General features: G+C 44.4%; 2 protein-coding genes across 2 annotated transcripts in view; both read right to left on the reverse strand.

Annotated features, from left to right (window-relative positions):
• The window catches only part of LOC311235153 (LIM zinc-binding domain-containing Nebulette-like), a 489983-nt gene that overhangs the window by 30450 nt on the left and 437109 nt on the right, over positions 1-22424 (reverse strand). The gene's annotated exons all lie outside the window — the stretch shown is intronic.
• LOC311234986 (uncharacterized protein) overlaps positions 1-22424 on the reverse strand; it is a gene marked incomplete at both ends in the record, with an annotated part of 70566 nt that overhangs the window by 12726 nt on the left and 35416 nt on the right. Inside the window, 6 exons of the mRNA XM_084322296.1 lie at positions 7474-7578; positions 7718-7816; positions 8221-8334; positions 9488-9592; positions 12064-12165; positions 14000-14110. Of these exons, the coding sequence (XP_084178422.1) occupies positions 7474-7578; positions 7718-7816; positions 8221-8334; positions 9488-9592; positions 12064-12165; positions 14000-14110 (636 nt within the window). The remainder of the gene's footprint in view (positions 1-7473; positions 7579-7717; positions 7817-8220; positions 8335-9487; positions 9593-12063; positions 12166-13999; positions 14111-22424) is intronic.

The raw sequence follows: 22424 nt of genomic DNA on the forward strand, positions 1-22424 counted from the left end.
ATAGATCAGAACATAGGTAGAGGGGTCTCACGCCCTTGGAGTGGGCCACTGAGCGCGGTACAAATGGGACCGTCTGGGTGGCACCCTCTTTTCATGTTTTAGATCGACACGCATGCCTACCCCCTCTCCTGGAGTGGGGATGTCGGCGTGGTTAGGGCACAGGACTGGTTCTGGTCGCGCTGGTCCAGGTCAGTTAAACCCGTTGTCCGCCGGGGACGCAGATCTGCTGTTCTGGTAACCTGAGGGATTGTGCTTTCGTTGACCCGTAGGCCTGGAATAACCCTTTTTTGAAAACTGAAACACTTGTACTGTGGTGTAGCCGGTGTATACCCGCAGGTGTGTTTTGGAGTTTTTTCTTGAGGGGTTATAGGAACAATCACCGCTTGTGGTATCAAGAGGGTGGTTGATTCCCTGGTGTGTTGGAGCAGAGTCAACTCCCGGGTTACCTGGTTGAGTGTGCCCTGCACGTTCATGACGTCTGCCAATCGTGTCAGCCTTCTCTGCCTCGACCCCTCTGGGTGGGTTTTTTTTGGTGGAGGCTTTGTCATGGTGCGCAACAATGCCAGCATACGCCCCTTCCGCCGGGGTGCTGTTTTCAGTTGACCCCTTTGGCGCCTGTCTCGTCCGCAGTGCTCCAGGCTCGGGTCTAAAGCCTGCTGCCTGGTTTAAGGGATCGACCCCTCTGGGGTCATCTCCCCGGTGCGCTGCCTGCTTCCGTTATGGTTAGCCTTTTGAGTGCTTCAAGTTACGGCCATGCTGACTGCCTGTTTTGCAGGGTCAGTGTGCCAGGCGGCGTACTAGTGGGGGGAAGGGCCTGCTCTTGGAGGGGCCCTGTCCGAATACGCTGGCGATGTGGGGGGCGGTGTCCCTAAGTGACCGCCTGGTGAGGTCTTGATGCTTGGCGTCATTGACCTCTCCGGGCCCCATTTTTCCAGGGGATCCAGTCCCTTCAGTGGGTCTGGGTCTTCCTTCGCGCTCCGCTGCTTCGGCCTTGCCACAGGATTGAGTTTGCTCTTGACCCCGTGATTTTGGGGGAAGTAACGAGGGTTGTTCCTTCCGTTCGTTCCCTGGTGGCATGCGGGTTGTGCGTGTGCATGCGTGGGGTCAAGCCACGGTTTGCTCACCCTGTGCGTTGAGTTGCTCGAGTTTCTCTTCGCACGGTCGGATCCGTCTCCCTTCCGTCCTCCAATAGGGAGGGTATCCTCCATTAGGGAGGGTCGGTCCTCTCCGGTCTGATGGTTGTGGGGGGCCTCAGCGGGGTACATTGTCGAGCTTCTGGCTCCCGCTCAGCTCCTGTTGTGCAGACTGACGCTGAGCGGAGCCAGTATGATATAGAACGTAAGGTTATGTATATAACCAAGTTCTATGAATACTGGTGACGCTCAGCGTCGGGACGCCACTGCGGCCCTTGACCTCGCCTTGTGGTGAAAGTTTGGGAAGGAGGCGAGTAGATGACCACACACCTGCTTATGAAGATAAGCGGATAGGGGTGTGGCCAGACGGATGTCGGTATGTAAAGGTACATTGTGGATTTTTTATTCAGTGCTGTGCACAAAGTGAGGTTAGTGCAGACTGACGCTGAGCGTCACCAGTATTCATAGAACTTGGTTATATACATAACCTTACGGTCTGCATTTTAAATGCAAGGAGTAAAAAGTATGTTTTTTTTCTCTGAAATGTAATTGAGTAAAAGTATAAGTATACAAACCTAATAATACTCGAGTAAAGTACAAAGTATTGTAACAAAGTACAATTACTCAAGTACTTTACACCCCTGCTTTTTAGAAAGAAGATCGGTGTTGTGGTTCACCTTTTGGGAACATTTTGGACTTCTCGAACAATTCTGAACATTATCATCTGGCATCATCCGGTGGCCTTTTGGCGGTACTACTCCTGTCAGAGATTATCCGTTATTCTAACGTAATTCTATTTGTCATGTTTGATCTCTGCCTTGTTACTCCCTATGATTATGTGTCTGTAATATTTTCCTGCCTGTTAGTCTAGTGTCCTTGTCTTGTCATATTCATTCTGTCTTTGTAATAGTGTCTAGTCTAGTCTCACGTATTCCTTTTCAGTGATTCTGTTACCCTAGTCATCTGCGTGAATACCAAACCAAGCCGCATTTCTCGGAGACGCTCTCTGATTGGTTGACGCCTGTTTCTACACTGGTTAAGCTTAGGCACTCTTCGAAGTTGGTTAAGGTTAGAGTTTGTCTTAGAGAGTGACGGCAAGTTCTTTCGACGGTTAAGCTTAGACACTCTTTCGAAGTTGGTTAACACTTTAATCGCCGGAAACGCCGTAACTCGTCATTGCCCGCCATGCTCATTCTGCCGAAGACGCCGTAACACGTTTTTGATATCAATATTTCAAAAATCTGTGATCGAAATCATATTTCTCCTCCGGGGATATACTGCTGATCTCCACTCAACTCTCTAACGGTTCAAGAGCGCCATCTGGTGGCCGATCGGCAGATCGGCCAACAGGAAGTGACGCGCCAAACAGGAAGTGCTCATCCATATTTCGTCCGGGCACTCGCGATCGTTAGCCGGACTCCATCTCGACACACTGGATAATCAATCGCTCGCCCTAACTCAATAAACAACGTTATTTGGACGTATATAGTATTATACAACCTGGAAATGGTTAATCTAGATCCACATCCCATAATCGAAAACTGTCTACTCCAAGCTGATCGTCCAACGGGGCGAGGAAGATACGGTAAGATCCAGCGTTATTTTCTAACGTGTTCCATATAAACTGCTCTGATGATCATATGACGCACACTAGGTGAATGATATAACGTTGCCCACGGAATTATAAACGACCCCCCGCCCATCCGGTCATCATCAGATCATACGTAGTAACTTCTAGAAGTACCTCCAGTTGAAATTTTTTATCTGGCACCGATCGCTACCAAACTGTATTTGATCATCAATATAATGCATTTGGGGCTATAAATCAAGTTCTGGAGAAAGCTGCAGAAAACGATAAAAACATACTTATACTTTAGACCATATTTTAGTATGAATATGTGAATGAAAAAGTATAACGTTGCTACACCCTGAACAATGGATATAGGACATTGAATGGGCCATAATAATGTCAATTTAGCAATAAAATTTAAAAAGTTATAGCCCTGCAAAGAAGGGGAACTTCTCCATAGACAAATAGAGCTGGCTAGGGATGGTAAATTATGAATTTAACCATGGCGATCAAAGTGTTAAGGTTAGAGTTTGTCTTAGAGCATGGCGATAGAACGCCAGGTAGTTCGCAGGCTGTTTGACGTGGAAACGGGCAAAGACACAGCTCGTCACGGATTGGGCAAACGCGTCAGTGGCCAATCAGAGAGCGTCAGTCAGTGCCAATCAGAGAGCGTCTCCGAGAAATGCGGCTTGGTTTGGTATACACGCTAGTCATCCAGCTGTTTCCTGTCTAGTAATCAGTGTTTAGTATTTAGTGTTTCGCCCCGCCGTTGTCCGGCGCTCGTTCATAGTTTCCTGTTACGGTATTTTGTATTCGCAACTCAGCTTGTGTGAGCAGTCTTCGTATTTGTGCTACGGCACCTCTCAGCTCGTGGAGCAGTTTTTATTTTGTACCTTGTCCTGCGCCGGCTTGGCCAAGCCTCTGTTATTTTTCCGTGCTCTCTCGTATGTCATGTTTTGGATTTGCAAGTAAAGACATTATTATTATTGAACTCTCGTCTCCCGACTCCTTCCTCCTCTGTCTGCACTACTTGGGTCCCGCCACCAACACATCCCATAACAATCGGTTGGTAAGAACCTGTGCTGTGGGTGAAGTATCTAGTGTTCGAAGACAAGTGATGAATCTGGGGCCTAGAAAGTGCATCAGGGTAGAGAGGAGGAAACTCACTCCAATCTACCCTGACTGTCAAACGCCTTCTCAGCATCCAAAGAAATAATGGCTGACTCTTTCCCATTCCTGTCGACATAATCAATTATATGAACCAATCAACGGATATTATCTGCAGCATAACATCCTTTAAAGGAGACATGCATTGCTATTCCTAGTACTACTTGGGCAACTTTACACAATTCCTGTGAGTCTATTGAAGACATCTGTAAGCTTTTATTGCAAAAAAAAATCATTGTTTTATATTTCTAATCAAGTACTCAAAAGCCAAATTTTTCTCACTTCGGATTTCAGGCTGTGTTGGCCTGGCTCCGCCCATAAGCACTGTGTAAATGAGTATGTGCTACTGCTGCTTCCCTGTGAGGTCCAGGTTGTGTGTAAATGAGTATGTGCTACTGCTGCTTCCCTGCGAGGTCCAGGTTGTGTGTAAATGAGTATGTGCTACTGCTGCTTCCCCGCGAGGTCCAGGTTGTGTGTAAATGAGTATGTGCTACTGCTGCTTCCCTGCGAGGTCCAGGTTGTGTGTAAATGAGTATGTGCTACTGCTGCTTCCCCGCGAGGTCCAGGTTGTGTGTAAATGAGTATGTGCTACTGCTGCTTCCCCGCGAGGTCCAGGTTGTGTGTAAATGAGTATGTGCTACTGCTGCTTCCCCGCGAGGTCCAGGTTGTGTGTAAATGAGTATGTGCTACTGCTGCTTCCCCGCGAGGTCCAGGTTGTGTGTAAATGAGTATGTGCTACTGCTGCTTCCCTGCGAGGTCCAGGTTGTGTGTAAATGAGTATGTGCTACTGCTGCTTCCCCGCGAGGTTCAGGTTGTGTGTAAATGAGTATGTGCTACTGCTGCTTCCCCGCGAGGTCCAGGTTGTGTGTAAATTAGTATGTGCTACTGCTGCTTCCCCGCCAGGTCCAGGTTGTGTGTAAATGAGTATGTGCTACTGCTGCTTCCCCGCGAGGTCCAGGTTGTGTGTAAATTAGTATGTGCTACTGCTGCTTCCCCGCCAGGTCCAGGTTGTGTGTAAATGAGTATGTGCTACTGCTGCTTCCCTGCGAGGTCCAGGTTGTGTGTAAATGAGTATGTGCTACTGCTGTTTCCCTGTGCGAGGTCCAGCCCAGGTTGTGTGTAAATGAGTATGTGCTACTGCTGCTTCCTCGTGCATGGTTTGTTTTCCCGACAGAAGCTCCTCTCTCTCTCCCTCTCTCCCTCTCTATCTCTCACTCGCTCGTTGTCTGCCTCGCTCTGAGGAAGTGTCGGGTTACACTATCTGCCTGCTCTGTTTGCTGTCGCTGTCAACCATAGAGGGGGCGTTAGTTATGCAAATCAGTGCTATATTAACGTCACAGAAACCGTCAAATCAGAACAGTTTAGTTGAGTGAGGGAGGATCTCGTGAACTCGAGACTAGACTGATGAGTCAATATGGTACTAATTAGAGACACAGACCCATTGATACTAACCTGTATTACTATAAAACCATGCTAAACACAGAAAAAAGGCATTTATAATGCATGTCCCCTTTAATTAACAAAGTCAGTCCGGTTGATTTTAATTAAACATGGAAGAATATGATCTAATTGTTTTGGTAGAAGCCTGGCAAGTATTTTGTAATATGAATTAAGATGTGATATGGCTCTATATGATGGCCGCATCTTTCATAGAATATGCAAAGATATTGTAATCCATGATATCATAGCCATAGAAATTGGCTGAAGTTCTGCCCAAAATCATAAATAAAATCAACAGGAAACCCACCAAGACCAGGACATTTCTCAGCGGGCAAAGCCTTGATAATTTCAAAACTAAAATCAATTAAAGAGGCCTTAGTTAGCTTAGCAGAGTGTAGACATCTCAATGTCTTATTCTTTATTCTATTTTATTCTTATTTTTTATATTATTATATTATTATTATTATTTTAGGCCTATGTTTATTGTTGTTCAATGTGTTTGATCTGTGGTGCCGAATTTCCCTCTGGATTAATAAAGGATTTCTATTCTATTCTATTCTATTCTATTCTATTCTATTCTATTCTATTCTATTCTAAAGATTTAAAAAAGGTTGTCTTAACACATTCCCTGCCATGACTTATATCCATCAATATAGCCAGTCTGCCACCACTCTAAGCCTATGGAGATGTTCACCTTCTTTGCACGGCTATAACTTTTTTAATTGTATTGCTAAATTGACATTACTATGGCCCATTCAACATCGATTATCTATTGTTCAGGATGTAGGAACGTTATACTTTTTCATTCATATATTCATACAAAAATACCTTCTAGAATATAATTATGTTTTTATCGTTTTCTGCAGTAATTCCTAGAACGTGAGCTATAGGCCTAAACGCATATATAGATTATCGATTGCCATCTATTCCCTAGACACGCTATATTAAAAAATGCAACTGTACATGATCGTATACGTTATGCGTCATCATGCGCGGATGAAAGGGGGGGGGGTCGTTTATAATTCCGTGATCGTCAGTAAATGCTTTATGTAGTATGGGTGATATATTGATCAGTTTGCGGTGAAATGAATAGACAATTGGGCTGAAAATGACGTCAGCGTCCTCTTACCGTTCGCCGACGAGACTGGAGGAAAAATATCCCACTTATTTGACGTCGATCTCCTAGATCCATTTCCGGTTTGTATGGCGCAATAAACGCCCAAATCATATAGATTATTGAGTTATGGCAGCGATCCATATGCACGCCAGTGTATGTCTGGAGTCCCGCAACAATATGTGACTGCCGGACGGATTTCCCAGATGCACCGATTGCCACTTCCGGTTGTAACTCGCCCGATCATCCACCAGGCGGCGGTATTGAGGCGTTGCAATATTGTGCAGAGTCCCACTGTATCACCAGAGGCTGGGTGGCTGAATTATGAATGCCATGGCGAAAAAATTAAATATGATCTCAATATCGCTGTACAGCGTGGTTTGGCAGACAACGCATGGCGGGCAATAACGCTGTACAACGTGAACAGCGGTGATTGTGTTAATGGCCTTAATCTGACATTCTGTATCTTTTTTTTAAGTTGATGTGACAATAATTTCCCTATTCTATTATTAAATTCATATTGTTTGTGTCCAGAGAATAGCAATAATTTCTTTGTGTTAATGTAATCAAGATGCAATTTAGCTTTAGCTGCAGATGTGTTCCAATTCAATTCTAAAGGATCATCTTTATGGATGAGTGCTTGGTTCTCTAACTGTGTCCTGGTCTTTTGAGGTTCTTTCTTTTTAAACGAGACATGATATTACGTAGCCACGTAAAGTAGCTTTTGCTGTGTCCCATAGGTTAGCATCCTACACCAGCAAAGAGAAATACAAATAAAATGCACAATACTCCTTATAATTAACAATCCAAGAGGGTGCCTTTACTATAACTGATTACATTTGAAAGTAAGAAAATAGAATCCAAATCTGGTGAAACTGCTGATACAGAGTGTGTGTGTGTGTGTGTGTGTGTGTGTGTGTGTGTGTGTGTGTGTGTGTGTGTGTGTGTGTGTGCGTGCGTGCGTGCGTGCGTGCGTGCGTGCGTGCGTGCGTGCGTGCGTGCGTGCGTGCGTGCGTGCGTGCGTGCGTGCGTGTGTGTGTGTGTCTGACCTGGCTTTGCAGTAGCAGATTGTCTCTGTGGTGTTGCTGCTCTGCTGTGTCAAAAGCACCCAGGAATTGTCCCTTAGATTGTTCATACTTCTTCCTATACTCCACCTGTAAGACACACATACACACCATCACGTTGTACAGTACCCAGAGTACCCAGACAGACCTGAGATCTGACCAGTTCTGCTCGTCGGACTAGATACAAACACCACTGTCATGACCGCTATGTGGAGCAGAGACTGCGTACGTTGCTCTGTAGTTTGCTGGCGTTGAGGAAGTGCTGCAGGTGCAGCAGGTTGGGCAGGTCTGCCTCAGCGCTCTGCTGCTGGTTGCTCTTATACTTCACCTGATGGAGACAAAACAAACACATCACTCACCGCCAGCCATCGCTCTGAAATGCTGGGAAGTTACAAAAAGTTACATTTCCCAACTGAATAAACAAACGGTCCAGAAAGCTACCTAGAAGAAGATCATTTTTATTGTCAATGTACACAAGGCAATTGAAATTGGCTAGCTGATCCGTATCCACTTCCATTCATTTGTGCTAAGCTAGGCTAGCTTGCCCTCTACTAAAAGCACAGAGAGGAATTTGGTATCTATCTTCTTGTCTGACTCTTGAGAAGACAGTACGCTAATTTCCCATAATGTTGGCATGTTCCTTTGAGATCCTGTGTGTGCAAAGTAACAGCAGAAACAAAATAGCTCTAGCTTATAATGTAATAATATTATTACAATATTATTACACAATACCTGACTAGCCAGGACAGAGGCAGCCTGTGTGTGTTTAAAGTTGAGGCTGTCGGCGGGGTTGTAACAGAACTTATGGTCTTTCATCTCCTTGTCAAACTTCTCCTTGTACTTGACCTGGAGAAACACACAGAGAGAAACACACAGAGAGAAACACTGATGTCAGCATGCATCTGAATTCACTATTCGACTGTTTCAACCGCATGTCAATTTCCCCTCAACTTATGAATGCCAGGGACGACGAATAGGCGTCTTTACCTCTCGTAGTGTGACATCGTCAAAGAACAGCCATGTGGCGTCTTTACCTCTTGTAGTGTGACATCATCAAAGAACAGCCATGTGGCGACTTTACCTCTTGTAGTGGGACATCATCAAAGAACAGCCATGTGGCGTCTTTACCTCTTGTAGTGTGACATCATCAAAGAACAGCCATGTGGCGACTTTACCTCTTGTAGTGGGACATCATCAAAGAACAGCCATGTGGCGTCTTTACCTCTTGTAGTGTGACATCATCAAATAGTCCCATGACACAAATCAAATTTATTTATAGGGCCCGACAACACACGTTAATGTCCCCATGGGCCGTACAGATCTTCTTTAAACAAGTCAAGAAGAAAACATAACAATAAGTCAAGAACAGAACAAGAACACCATAAGGTGCAAACATTTTTAGATGGATGCAGACACCCAGATGAAAAGTAGAATGTTATAATGTTATAATATTATAATTCTTTGCCTTTCTGCCAGTGAAGGTACACAGTGAACCTTTTTGTAAAATTGTTACCGTATTTACTTGTTTTCACCTACAATTTCCACACTTTCATATGTAATATACATGTGTAGGGGGGTTCTACAGTGTATGAAAATGTGTTCTTATACATGTTCGAGTCATGGCCTAAAAAAAATAATAAAGAAAACAACGAATAACAATAATTCATTTTATCATTTCTCTTTTAGTAAACATTGAAAACACCACACAAGGGTTAAGATGTGTTTAATGATTTTAAAGGTGTATCCATGCGCCTGTGTGTTCCTGGCAAGTCCATTAGATCCTCTGGTTCTGCTCCCAGAGACATTTGGGGAAACAGCTTTTGTCTCCTATGTCTCCTAGAGGACCTCAGGGCTATCGGATATGAAGTCTTCCTGGGTCCTATTTGGTCCCTTTCTGTGTACATACAGTATACTATGTTTGTGTGTGTGTGTGTGTGTGTGTGTGTGTGTGTGTGTGTGTGTGTGTGTGTGTGTGTGTGTGTGTGTGTGTGTGTTCTACCTGGCTGCACAACTTTGAAGCCTCCTTAGCGTGTTCAATGTCAGATCTCTCCAAAACTGAACCCTCATTGTAGATCACATGCTTGGTCTTGCTCCTATAAGCTACCTGCATGGATAGAATGAAAATGGGTACATCACATACCAACACAGCAAGGGAATGGTGTTATACTGCTAAGGTTAAGATGATATGATGATGGACCAGACAGAGAACCAGCCCCTCTCCCACCAGTCTCTCCAGCAGTCTGTTGTGCCCTGGCTGCTCTCACTAGTGAAAGGGTTAACCTTCTGTAGTGTGGTAGTGAAAGGGTTAAGAATTCCGTGTGGTGCTTGACTGCACAGACCCACAGTCCAGGTTGTATCCCCCCCTCTCTTGCGAAGCCCAATAACTGCCACTCTTGTGTGGAGGAATAATACTGTCCTCTCCCTCAGTTGAGATCTTTCACCCTTCACCCTCCCTTCCCCCAAACCTACAGTTTATGGTGCCCCCCCCCCCCCCCCTCCTGACTATAAAGGAGCTCTCTCTCTCTGATTCTTTCTCTTACTTCCTGGGTCTTTTGGCTATTAACACTTTCAGTGCCACCAGGGGGCGCACGACTTAGTGCTTGAATGCCACCATCGGCGCTAATGTTAACGTTAATATCGCCTAATCTATGTTTTAAATTATGGCTATGTGTCTAATCTGCCCGTCGCTTATCAAAGAATCATTTTCCAGTCAGTGCTGTCAAGGCAGATTGGTTTTTTATCGCTTCATTTTCGTTTGAGAGCATTTTGAAAAGCACCCGTTTTGAGGTAAAAAACAGACCATTCTGTGATAATCGTCTTTTACTGGAATATTCCAGAACGTTGATAGTTGTCGGCCTATTTATGAATCGTTTTCAAATAAACGCTAGATGATCAATATTATACGTACACGCACGCACATTCGAGGCGCGCGCTTATAATAGCCATTTTCATTTCCTCGTGGATTTTACAGTGAAACCGCTGGAGCACATATCAGAAAAAAGCTTATATCTTCATCAAAACGAGTCTGATTATCCTAACACTGATAACATAGATTCCTTACCTGACATCAGATGGTATCCAACTGGTATATTCCAATTCCTGATCACCATTCGAAAAAATCAATAAGTGTATAGATCTAACGTGTATACAGTAGAACTCAGAGTCTCCAGAATGAACTCTGGTAACCCCGGCTGCATCAGTGGACTGGAAAATGTGGACTGGAATATTTTTTTTCCCCCATCCATTTTCATTGAGTCCATTCCAAAATCCCTGATGTCATCTGGGAGACGATAGGGGGCGCTTTTTTCACATCTGATCGCCGGCGGCCTTTGGGTAGGCTAGGGTAGGCTCGCGTGATGCAATATGATTTCAGATCACAAAAAAAAAAAGAGGAAAAAAAAAATCCGGGAAATATCGTGAGTGGCTTTCAACGTAACTATTGTAAATCAGAGAAAAGCCGTGAGTGGCAGTCAAAGTGTTAACTGGAATGGGAGCCGTCCAGCGATATTCTCTAACTATTTTGTATTGATACTATCCTCTGAGTAAATAAATCGTAATAACCGTATCCATTAGACTCCAAATCCACCAGTCCCTGCCTGTTTGTAGTTTTGGACATGTAGGAGGATCTTGCAGAACTCTGCATGCAGGGTCTTAATGGTGTGTTTGTCCCATTGAGTGAAGTCTTGTTTTGTAAATAGGACCCCATACCTCAATGCTAAGGGTGTAACGGTACACAGAAGCCACGCTTCGGTACGTACCTCGTTATTGGGGTCACAGTTCGGTACGAGTTCGGTACAACAGAAAAAATATTTATAATAATTATTATGAATATATAATTTCCTTTTCTTTTTTTCTTTTCTTTAATTAAAAAAAAATTATATATTATATTTATGATAATTATTATAATTATTATTATTAAATAGAATAATTTTCTATAGGAAAAGTATGTTTTTATTTTTTTTATTTGATCAGCTGTGCCTGTGAGTCCGGCAATGTATGGGGCTGCGGCACTGCAGTTTTACCCTACTCGAGTCCGGGGGAGAATGTTGGTGTGTTTGTTGGTGCGTTTCTTTCCATTGGTTTCATTTGGTTAACATTATTGGGCGAACAAGAAAACGAAAGAAAACTGTAAAATTGTAATGACCCTGCAGCTGTTCCAATGTAAATGTACCTTCCTCGCGAGTGCCTGCATGTGCGACTAGTGTGTTTGCGCTGAGGCGTATTCTTCGTATGGCTGCACGTACCGCACCGTGACGGCCGTACCGTAAATTCGCGGGACGAATACACGTACCATTACACCCCTACTCACTGCCATATAGAGTGCAATTGGTTCAATAACAGATTCAATTAATTTGACCAAATTTGAACTGGTATTTCTGTATATACTGTATCTTCTTACAGCATGGCTTTCCCCCTCAGCTCATGGACTGGTTCATTAAAATGTCCAATTGAACTTAGTTTTAATCCTAAATATGTGAAGTGTGTGCAGTACTCTACATGTTTTGTACCAATTGAGAACTTTGGTAGAATGTCCTGAGACCTCTCTCTCTCTCTGTCTCTCTCTCTCAGACTCACGTCGCTGGCTAGTTTAGCAGCCTGTGTAGCATTGATGATGTCTGGCCGGTCGGCCTCAGCACTGTAGTGGTGCAGGTCCTCCTTGTCCTTCCTATAGCCAACCTGTAGAGGGAGCAGAACACCTTCATACCAGGGCCCTATTCCCCGTACCTGGTTCAACTAAGTCGATCAAGAGTCCCATTATCCAGCTTCAGTTAACCCGATGTTTGAAGCCGGGATTTTCATGTTCCTCGAAGGTGGATTCAGTCTCGTTAACTAGAACCAGACTTGAGACCCAGGATAAGTGCGCGCGGCCGCTTCAGTTGAAAAGCCATCACGTATCGATAGCAGAGATCCTGATTTTCGAACGGCATTGATTAATTGATTTAAAACTTTATTAACAGATTGCATTACGGCTCAATCGCCTCGCCGACAAGTTAAATGCGTTATCTATAGGCTAATTTTAAGTCCCTCATTACCCCAATCAATCAGATTATATTTCTTTAAACTTGCCTGCTGGCAGTAGGTTTATGGAATGGATAATCAAATGAGATCTTGCTAGCGAAAATAATTAGTTAAACTGTCATACGGAATAAGGACACGGCTCTCTTACCCATTGATTGATGTATGGTGGATCTTTTACTTATCTACACTGTGGTGTAACGGTGTCTGCTTTTGACTTTCACACAGGCGGCCCGGGTTCGAATCCCACTTCTCCTAGTCTTTTCCTTCTTTTTGCAATGTAGGAATAATTCAATTTGGTGCACGTTGAGAGCTATATAAAGAATGACATCCTCAATGCATGTAGATTTATAATATTTTAACTTAAAACTAGGCTACTTTTGCGTATAATCATTAATATTATATTCCAAAAAAATTATATTGGAAAAGCGGGGTTTCGAACACCGGTCGCCCGGTTGCCAAGATTCAGCACTAGCCGCTGCGCCACTGTGCCAGATGGGATATACTCATTGTTTATGCATTAATGGACGAGAGACCCGTGTTTAGAATATTTTTCTTACCAAAAAATGAAGTTTTATCTCTTTATTCTCAAATGCATTAATGTGACGTCAACGGCTCATTCAATTTCTCAAATCCGTCAAACAGCGCATCTCATCAGACATTTTAATCCCAGTTACAATATCACACAAAAACCACAATCCCTGCATAGACACTTCAATTTTATGCTTGAATGAAACACAATCCGGCGCTCCGTTAAGCAAATCTACAGCGGAGATTAATATATGAAACTAATCAGAGCCAAACGGCCGATAGGTTTCATTCATTAAAAATATCCCAGCGGGATTCACATTTGCAATGAGCCGTTATTAAAATAACCACATGCAGCGTGCTGCGTGTATCGCAAATCCGAGCGCCGTATATGACGTGCGTTATTTTATTTAGGACAAAGTAAATCTATAGGCTCAATATGATTTATTATCAGAGTTTAGTTCTATTATTATACATTTCAAAAGCCCCCTCTAGGAAAACGAAGCACAGAAACGTAATTCAGAATGGTATAATGCAGATCCTAGACTGTGAGAATCATTTCAGGAAACGAGCTGTCACTTCTTTGCGGGGGCGTGGCCATGGTTCATCCGGCTAACTTGAACTTAACCCTGCTCTCGACCAGGCTCAAACTTTTTGATCTGTTGTCATGGTGATTTAGACAATCGCGCGTCGGGGAATGGGAAGGTCCGGCTTAAGTCAGACTTGACCGAAAGTTATCCGGCTAACTCAGTTATCCAGGTACGGGGAACGGGGCCCTGCCTGCATTCACACCACATTCTTCTCCATCTCCATTGAGCTTTAGGATTCAGTGTCCTCCAATCACAGTGTGTGTGTGTATGTGTGTGTGTATGTGTGTGTGTGTGTGTGTGTGTCTGTGTGTGTGTGTGTGTGTGTGTGTGTGTGTGTGTGTGTGTGTGTGTGTGTGTGTGTGTGTGTGTGTGTTTACATTGCTCTGGTTCTTCATGACCTCCATAGCGTGGTCAACCTCAGGTAAATGCTTCATGTTGGTGAAGCTAGACTTCCCCTTCTCTGCATTATACTTCTCTTTATATACTTTCTATAGGAGGGAGAGAAACACAGAGAGAGAGAGACACGCACGCACGCACGCGCACACACACACACACACACACACACACACACACACACACACACACACACACACACACACACACACACACACACACACACACACACACACACACACACACACACACACACACACACACACACACACACACACACACATTTAGAATCTTTATTTATGTCCACATAAAGACAATGTTTAAAGGACACAAATATTATCAGTGCACTTGTACATTGTGGGTTATTCTGATACAATCGTGCCCAAATTGACAATGGCAACCAAAGTTACACACACACATGGATGATGAACCTGACAATCTACACACAGCTCATGGATACAGATAGCAGCGTCTTCTCCAAATTGCCCGGCTGCCAATAATTGCTGACACTGAGCAATATCTTGCTAATTGTTTGGCTCTTCTCTTCGGAAGACCGGCCATCTGAAGGCCTCTAACACCCAACTTATGGACATGACCCAGGCTTCCAAATATGAAGACTAAAAGTTTACAGTTGTAGCCGAGTTGTGATATGGTATGGTCTAACAGTTGATATTTTAACATTTTGGTTGTAAAGGCTTCCTCTAGACTGTAGTCAAACGTGCAACCAACTTATAGGATGAGAACCTCTCTTTTATTCTCATTAACAATAACAACATCGGGGGTGTTTGCTGAAATATCAGAGAACAGTGAATTGGCCCTACACAGATTGAGCATACAGTATATGGCTTCACACTGGTGTGCTTATACAGCTTATATGTTGCAGGTGACCCGAGTGTGGAACGGACACTGTCTGCAATCAGATCCACGATCCTATCATGCCTACAAATGTAGAGCCCTTTGTATGCATGACAGCCATTGAGTATGTGAGACATGGTTTCTGTTGTCTGTTCGTGACCATGGTGTATGCAGTGTGGGCTATGACTGCCAGGGAACCAGATGGAAAGGTTGAGCATTGATGGTAAAACCTGTAGCCTAGCTTGTAAAGTAAAAATTATGATGCTCTCATCAATAGCTAAATTTTTTTAAACTGCGTGCGAGAGACAGAGTGGTCAGCGGCAGGGAGACAGGCAAGCTTCCCTTGCAGTTTAAGCTCAGTCCAGTGTTGGCGTTGGCGTTGTTGTTGTGCCGACATGAGATGGCCACGGGCATTGGTAAGTGGCAGTTCCTGCCACGTTCCACAGATGTCAATGGTGGCCTTCACAGAGATGGTAGGGTCAGAGATGATCTCCTCAGAAACATTAACAGCGTCTGAGTCCGGCCCCACCCACTCCAGGGCCACGTTGGACCAACCGCATAGGTCGTTCAGGTCTGGCCAGTCAGACCACACCCCGAATCCGGGGGCGCGGCTGTCCAGCTTTCCACTTGCTTTCTTCTTGTAACCCAGGAAGTTTGGATAGCAACACTACTATCACCGACATAGATAGCAGGGAGATCCCCCTTGAACGGCCCTTCTAAGGTTTCTCCCCTCCACATTGCCTGTGGTGCTTTTTCCTATTGCTAGGTTTTTTGTGAGTTTTTCCTTGGGGTATGTCTGGGAGTGTTGCATTCATTTAACCTTTTTTGGACTTCATGGTGTTTTTTTTAATAAAAAAAAAATGTATCCACTTTTTCTCCTCCTGTTTTTCTGTGTTTTTCTCCCATCCCAATTTAGTCATCATGCCAATTCCCCCCTCCCCTTCCTGGTCATTACTCGCATGTGCCCCCCACTGGTCGGTATAGGGAGGGTTGATAGATACTACCACATGTCCCCTCCGATACATGCGAAGTCAGCCAGCCACTTCTTTTCACCTGCCAGCGCGGACTCTCATTGGTGAGGTGTAACGTGTGGGAGGTTCACACTACCCTCACCATCTCCCTTCCTCGCTGTGCAGGCGCCATGACCGACCTGTAGGAGTCGCTGTTTACAACGACCAGATTACCACCCACCGGCTTCCCTCCCGCTGACTCTGCCAATTGAGCCAGTATGACGGCCGGCCAAGCCGGAGGCAACGCTGACAGCCGGATTCGATACCAGTGTCTCTCGCGTTGGTGACGAGCGCTTAGTCCGCTGCGTCACCCAGCCACCCATGGGGTTTTTGTTTTGTTCTTGATTTATTGCGATGTTTCTTCTTGACTTGTTTAAAGAAGACGTGTCCGGCGCATGGGGACATTAACGTGTGTTGTCGGGCCTTACAAATAAACTTGATTTGGCGGCTAAGTGGCACAGTGGGCAAGGCGCTCGCCACTAACGCAGGAGATGCTGGGTTCGAGCCCAGCTCTCGGCGTTGCTTCCGGCTTTGCTGGTCGTTCATACTAATACAATTGGCAGTATTAGGGGGTGGGAAAGCCGGTGGGTGGGGATCGGACGTTGTGGACAGCGACTCCTACAGGTCGGTTGGTGCGCCTGTACAGCAGAATCAGGAAGTATCGGGGCAGCGTGAGCCTCCCACGCGTTACTCCTCGCCACTGAGAGATTGCGCTGTACAGGTGAAAAGATGCGACGGCTGCCTCCTGGTGTACCGGAGGGGACACGTGATGCAAGGCTTCGTCCACATTGCAGCCGACCAGTGGGAGGCATGGTCTAACAACGTTCGAGACAGGGGAGGGTAGAATTGGATAATACAAAATTGGGATGGGAGAATGGGGAGAAAAAGTAGATTAAAAAAAAAAAATAAAAAAATTGATTGATTTGATTTTGATTTACAGTATATCGCTCTAGTGAAACAGAAGTCTGGTGGTTTTGTCTGGTAGTCAGACACCATAAGAGCTGCCAACTCTCAACATCAAGTCTCAAATGCATATGCCACCTAGTGGAGTTATGACCTATTCAAAGACTACAGCCAATTAGCTTACTGAGTAAGTATCAAAAGTAAAAGTCCACATTATATATCATGTGTTGTATTTCTGTACTTGGGAGCATTCAACCCTCAACCCACTTTAAATGGTGTGTTGGAGTGTGATCTAGTTATGCTCTGATTATTGACATTTGGAAACAAATGGCAATGAGAGAGAGAGAATGTTCAGATGCATGTTAGTGGAGTAAAAAGTACAATATTACCTTCGAAATATAGTGGAGTAAAAGTACCAAGTACCATAAAAGGAAATGTGTGTGTTTTTATTTATATTTGTTTGACCAGGCAGGTCAATTAAGAACAAATTATTATTTACAATGACAGGTGTAATGTTTCTGTCCATCAATGAAGAAACTGGGGTTCTTTGAATATCATTTATTTAGGTCCTGGTAGTAGTTAGGTAGCATACAACAGGTAGGTAGGTAACGTACATGTCAACATGCAACAGGTGTCTCATTATGACATATAGAGACTGGGTAGCGGTACCCTGGTAGATGGGGCCATCTAGTGGTTAGTATAAATCACCACATCCTCCTTTCTTTGAATGCTATACCGGCATACAACAATAAATGTAAACATTTCTGTTGACTCAAAACACAGTCATCTTTTAGTTTTTTCTACTGTTGCTATTTCCAAATACAATTATTTTTATTTACTTTAATCTGCATACCATAAATCAACGTTATATATATATCATGCTCTATAATTATTTTCCTTTTGCCTCTTCAATTTTTTTTTTTTTTTTTATATTTCTTTTAATGCAAAAGGATAGAGCTCTGTGCTGTTCTTTACAAATACTGAAGTCTGTCAGGTGGTCTAGACTGACGTGTAGATCTTCTCAGTACTGGTGTTGAAGGTGTCTGGTCAGCTGGTGGTGGCAAGTTTGTCAGCCCAGCTGTCGGTGGTGCTGCTGTGGTGCAAACTTCGTCATCAGCTGTTGACCGTTCTCCAAGTGTCTCTGGTGTTTTCAACAAGCTTCGTCGATTCCTTCTTAAGACTTGACCCTCTTCTGTTCTGACGGTGTAGGATCTAGGACCCACTTCCTCCAGAACTGTGGCTCTCCTGTCCCAGTATCTAGAATCCTGTAGTCTCACTGTGTCACGCCGTGACAGTGGTACTAGACCTTTTGAGACTTTGTCATAGTTTGCTTTCTGTCTGTTTTGCAGACACTTCTGTTTCTGTCTCACAATGTTATTCTTCTTCTGTTTTGCAGTGCAAGGAATTGTGGTTCGCAGCCTCCGTCCCATCAGAAGCTCAGCAGGAGACAGTCCATGTTCTAGTGGTGGTGCTCTGTAACTCAGTAGAGCTAGATATGGATCAGAACCACTCTCTTTTGCCTTCAGGAGCAGCCTATTTACTATGCCCACACCCTTCTCTGCTTTACCATTGGATTGGGCATACAGGGGACTTGAGGTTACATGCTGGAAATCATATTCTTCTGCAAAGTTCTGGAACTCCTTACAGTTGTAAGCTGGTCCGTTGTCAGATACGAGAACCTGGCAAATTCCATGTCTCGCAAAGATAGATTTCATATGTGTAATCACACAAGTAGCCGTCATGCTGGAAAGCAGTGCTATCTCTGGATAGTTAGAAAAATAGTCTATAACCAGTAGATAATTCTTTCCATCCAGGTGGAACAAGTCAGTTCCCACTTTTTGCCAAGGCACCTTAGGTAGGTCTGCAGTTACCATGGGCTCTTTCTGCTGCGTCGTATGGTGTTTCAGACAGGTTACACAGCTCGAGACCATCTTTTCAATGTCTGTGTTGATGCCTGGCCAATATATTGACGTTCTGGCCCTTCTCTTACATTTCTCCATTCCGAGGTGCCCCTCGTGAAGTCTCTTCAACATTTCTTGTCTCAGTGACTAAGGAATGACAATTGTGTTCTTTCTGAGTAACAGTCCATCTATCACACTCAGCTCTGCTCGGATGTTGTAATATTGCTGACAGTCTCCTTTAGGCCAGCTCTCTTTCATATTGGTCATGACCCTCTGTAACAGGGGGTCCTTTTCCGTTTCTGGTGAAATCTGTTTAGATTTTCTGTCTGACACAGGCAGTGATTTTGCAATCAAGTTTACATGAAATTCAACATCAGCCTCCGTCGAGCTCACTGGTGTGTCACTCTGTGTCGTTGCCCTGGATAGAGCATCAGCCATCACAATGTGTTTACCTGGTGTGTATATCAGCTCGAAATCATAACGTTGCAGCTTCATCATCAGTCTCTGTATGCGTGGTGACATCTCACTGAGGTTTTTCTTTATGATGGAGATCAACGGCTTGTGGTCTGTCTCTGCCACAAATCTTGGTAGGCCATACACATAACTGTGGAATTTTTCAAATCCATAGACTAGTCCTAAACACTCCTTTTCAATTTGTGCATAGCGACATTCAGTTACTGTCATCGTTCTTGATGCATAGGCAACTGGCCTCCAATCATCTCCATCCGCTTGTAGCAGCACCGCTCCAATCCCATTTTTGGATGAGTCAGTGGAAATCTTTATCCTTTTGGACGGGTCAAAAAATGTCAACACTGGTTCCGTTGTGAGCATGGTTTTCAGTGTTGTCCACTCCTCTTCATGACTATCAGTCCACTTGAAGTCACACTTGTGGTGTAACAGCTGTCTGAGGTGCACTGTCTTGGTTGACAAAGTTGGTATGAACTTTCCAACGAAGTTTATCATTCCCATCATTCTCAACACACCTTGCTTATCCTCAGGTCTTGGCATCTCCACTATAGCTTTCACCTTGCGGATGTCAGGCTCGACACCTGCACTCGAAAGCTTGTCTCCCAGAAAGGTGATTTCTCTCACACCAAACTGGAATTTTGCTCTTTTGAGCTTTAGTCCATGCTTTTTGACATTTTGCAGAACCTTGATGAGTCTCTCATTGTGCTGCTCCAGTGTGGATCCCCACACCACCACATCATCCACATACACTCGTGCTCCCTCTATACCGTCCAGTATGTGCTCCATAGATCTGTGGAACACTTCAGGAGCAGAGCATATTCCAAAAGGCATCCTTTGGAACGAGTAGCGGCCAAACGGTGTATTGAATGTACAGTACTTTGTGCTGTCTTCGTGCAGTTTGATCTGCCAAAAGCCCTGTGAAGCATCCAATTTACTGAAATACCTTGCACCGGCCATTTCACTCGTTATTTCCTCCCTTGTTGGAATCTGATAATGCTCTCTTTTTATGTTTGCATTTAGGTCTTTTGGATCCATGCACAGACGTATATCACCATTTGGCTTCTTGGCACACACCATCGAATTCACCCACTCAGTGGGCTCCTCCACTCTCTTTATCACCCCCAGTGACATCATTCGGTCGAGCTCTTGCTTCACCTTCTCTCTGAGCGGTGCTGGAACCCGCCTGGGAGCATGTATGACTGGCTGTGCATCCTCTTTTAGTTGGATCTTGTAGGTGTATGGTAAGACACCAAACCCTTTGAATACATCAGTATACTGATCCACTATTGTCTCTACGTCATTCTGTGCATTTGTTTTGATGCTCTACAGCCTCTTGACTAAACCCAATTGTTCACATGCCTCATCTCCCAACAGTGAGTCATGTCCATCTGGAACTATTACAAACATGAGGTGATGCTCTTTGCCTTTAACTCTCACCTTCAGTCTGCACATTCCTCTTGTGGGGATGGGCTGTCCATTGTAGGCTTTGAGTGGAATGGGATTAGGACGAATGTGGGGCTTCACTTTCATGTTTCTTATGTGAAGTTCATTTATCATGTTAGCCTTTGCTCCTGTATCCAGTTTAAAAGAAATTACAGCTCCATTTATATGCAAGGGCTCGGCCCACTTGTCCTGCTCCACTCTATTCACCCTTGTCTGTCTGTCCTCATCCTGTTTCACCATGCCCACAAAGAAGGAATCACACAGGTCATTTTCCTCCACTGTGTGTACACGTTCCCCTCTGCCTTTTTTCCCCTTGGCAAAGCATTGCTTGGAAAAGTGATTTTGTCCTTGACACTTATGGCACACTTTTCCATATGCTGGGCATTGTCTTGATGCATGACGAGTACCACATATTTTACATTGGAAAGTGTCTGATCCCTTTTGTTGATTGTACCGCCCCCTTTCTCCCTTGTTGTAGGGCTTCCTCGTTACCATAGCAACCGCTGCTCCGTCTCTAGCGTCTCCCGCAAATGTTCTGGCATGCTGTACTGCTAATTCACTTGCGTGACATATTCTCACAGCTGATTCAAGGGTTAGCTCTGTCTCCCGCAGTAACCTCTCCCTCAGTTTCGAATCCAGTACGCCAAACACAATCTGATCACGGATCATAGAATCGTGCACATCCCCAAAATTACACGTTCTAGCTTTTAACTTCAAGTCTGTTAGAAACACATCACAACTTTCAGCAGACTGTTGCATCCTCGAGCGAAACACATACCTTTCAAAGGTTTCGTTCTTCTTCTGCGAACAGTGTTCATCAAACTTCTTGACAACCTCCGCAAATTTCTCTCTGTCATCTGCATCGGCGAACACAAACGTGTTATATACTTCCACAGCTTGTTGTCCCGCGATGGTCAGAAGCAGTGCAATACGCCTCGTCTCAGACTTCCCTTCCAGTCCAACAGCCATCAGGTACAGCATAAAACGCTGTTTGAAGGTACGCCACTCATAATCCACATTACCAGTCCAATTCACAGCGTCCGGCGGCTTCACACTTTCCATCATGACGACTCGTGATTACACTCCTGGTACCATGTAATGTTTCTGTCCATCAATGAAGAAACTGGGGTTCTTTGAATATCATTTATTTAGGTCCTGGTAGTAGTTAGGTAGCATACAACAGGTAGGTAGGTAACGTACATGTCAACATGCAACAGGTGTCTCATTATGACATTTATAGAGACTGGGTAGCGGTACCCTGGTAGATGGGGCCATCTAGTGGTTAGTATAAATCACCACAACAGGAAAAAAGGGCCTCTCAAAGGGTAACAGGGAAAGGGGACAACAAAATTTAATAAAATGTACATACATCACAGAGTTAAGGGAAATTAAAACACACATCAAACAAACAAACAACCAATAAAGTGACAAGGCATGTAATACATGAAGCAGAACAAATTACAGTTAAAAGGCTGGGTGACAGTTGAGTGTTTGTGGTTAGTGGGTCAGTGTCTGTGACCTCAGGCTATAGAACACAACACAGCTGTTGGCTCAGCGTACGCCTCAGTAGACACACCGATACCTCCCCTCTATCACACAATACACACTACATTAGTATGCATATATATACGTGTATGTGTGTGTGTGTGTGTGTGTGTGTGTGTGTGTGTGTGTGTGTGTGTGTGTGTGTGTGTGTGTGTGTGTGTGTGTGTGTGTGTGTGCGTGTGTGTGTGTGTGTGTGTGTGTGTGTAGTTTCTATTACAGTACAAATGAGCTGCTCTCATAGATAGAAGTGGCTTCCTGTCTCATACTAGTAAAGAACCACAAGT

Source organism: Notolepis coatsorum (genome assembly GCF_963971535.1).
Source record: "Notolepis coatsorum genome assembly, chromosome: 10".
In the NCBI taxonomy this organism is placed as follows: Eukaryota; Metazoa; Chordata; class Actinopteri; order Aulopiformes; family Paralepididae; genus Notolepis; species Notolepis coatsorum.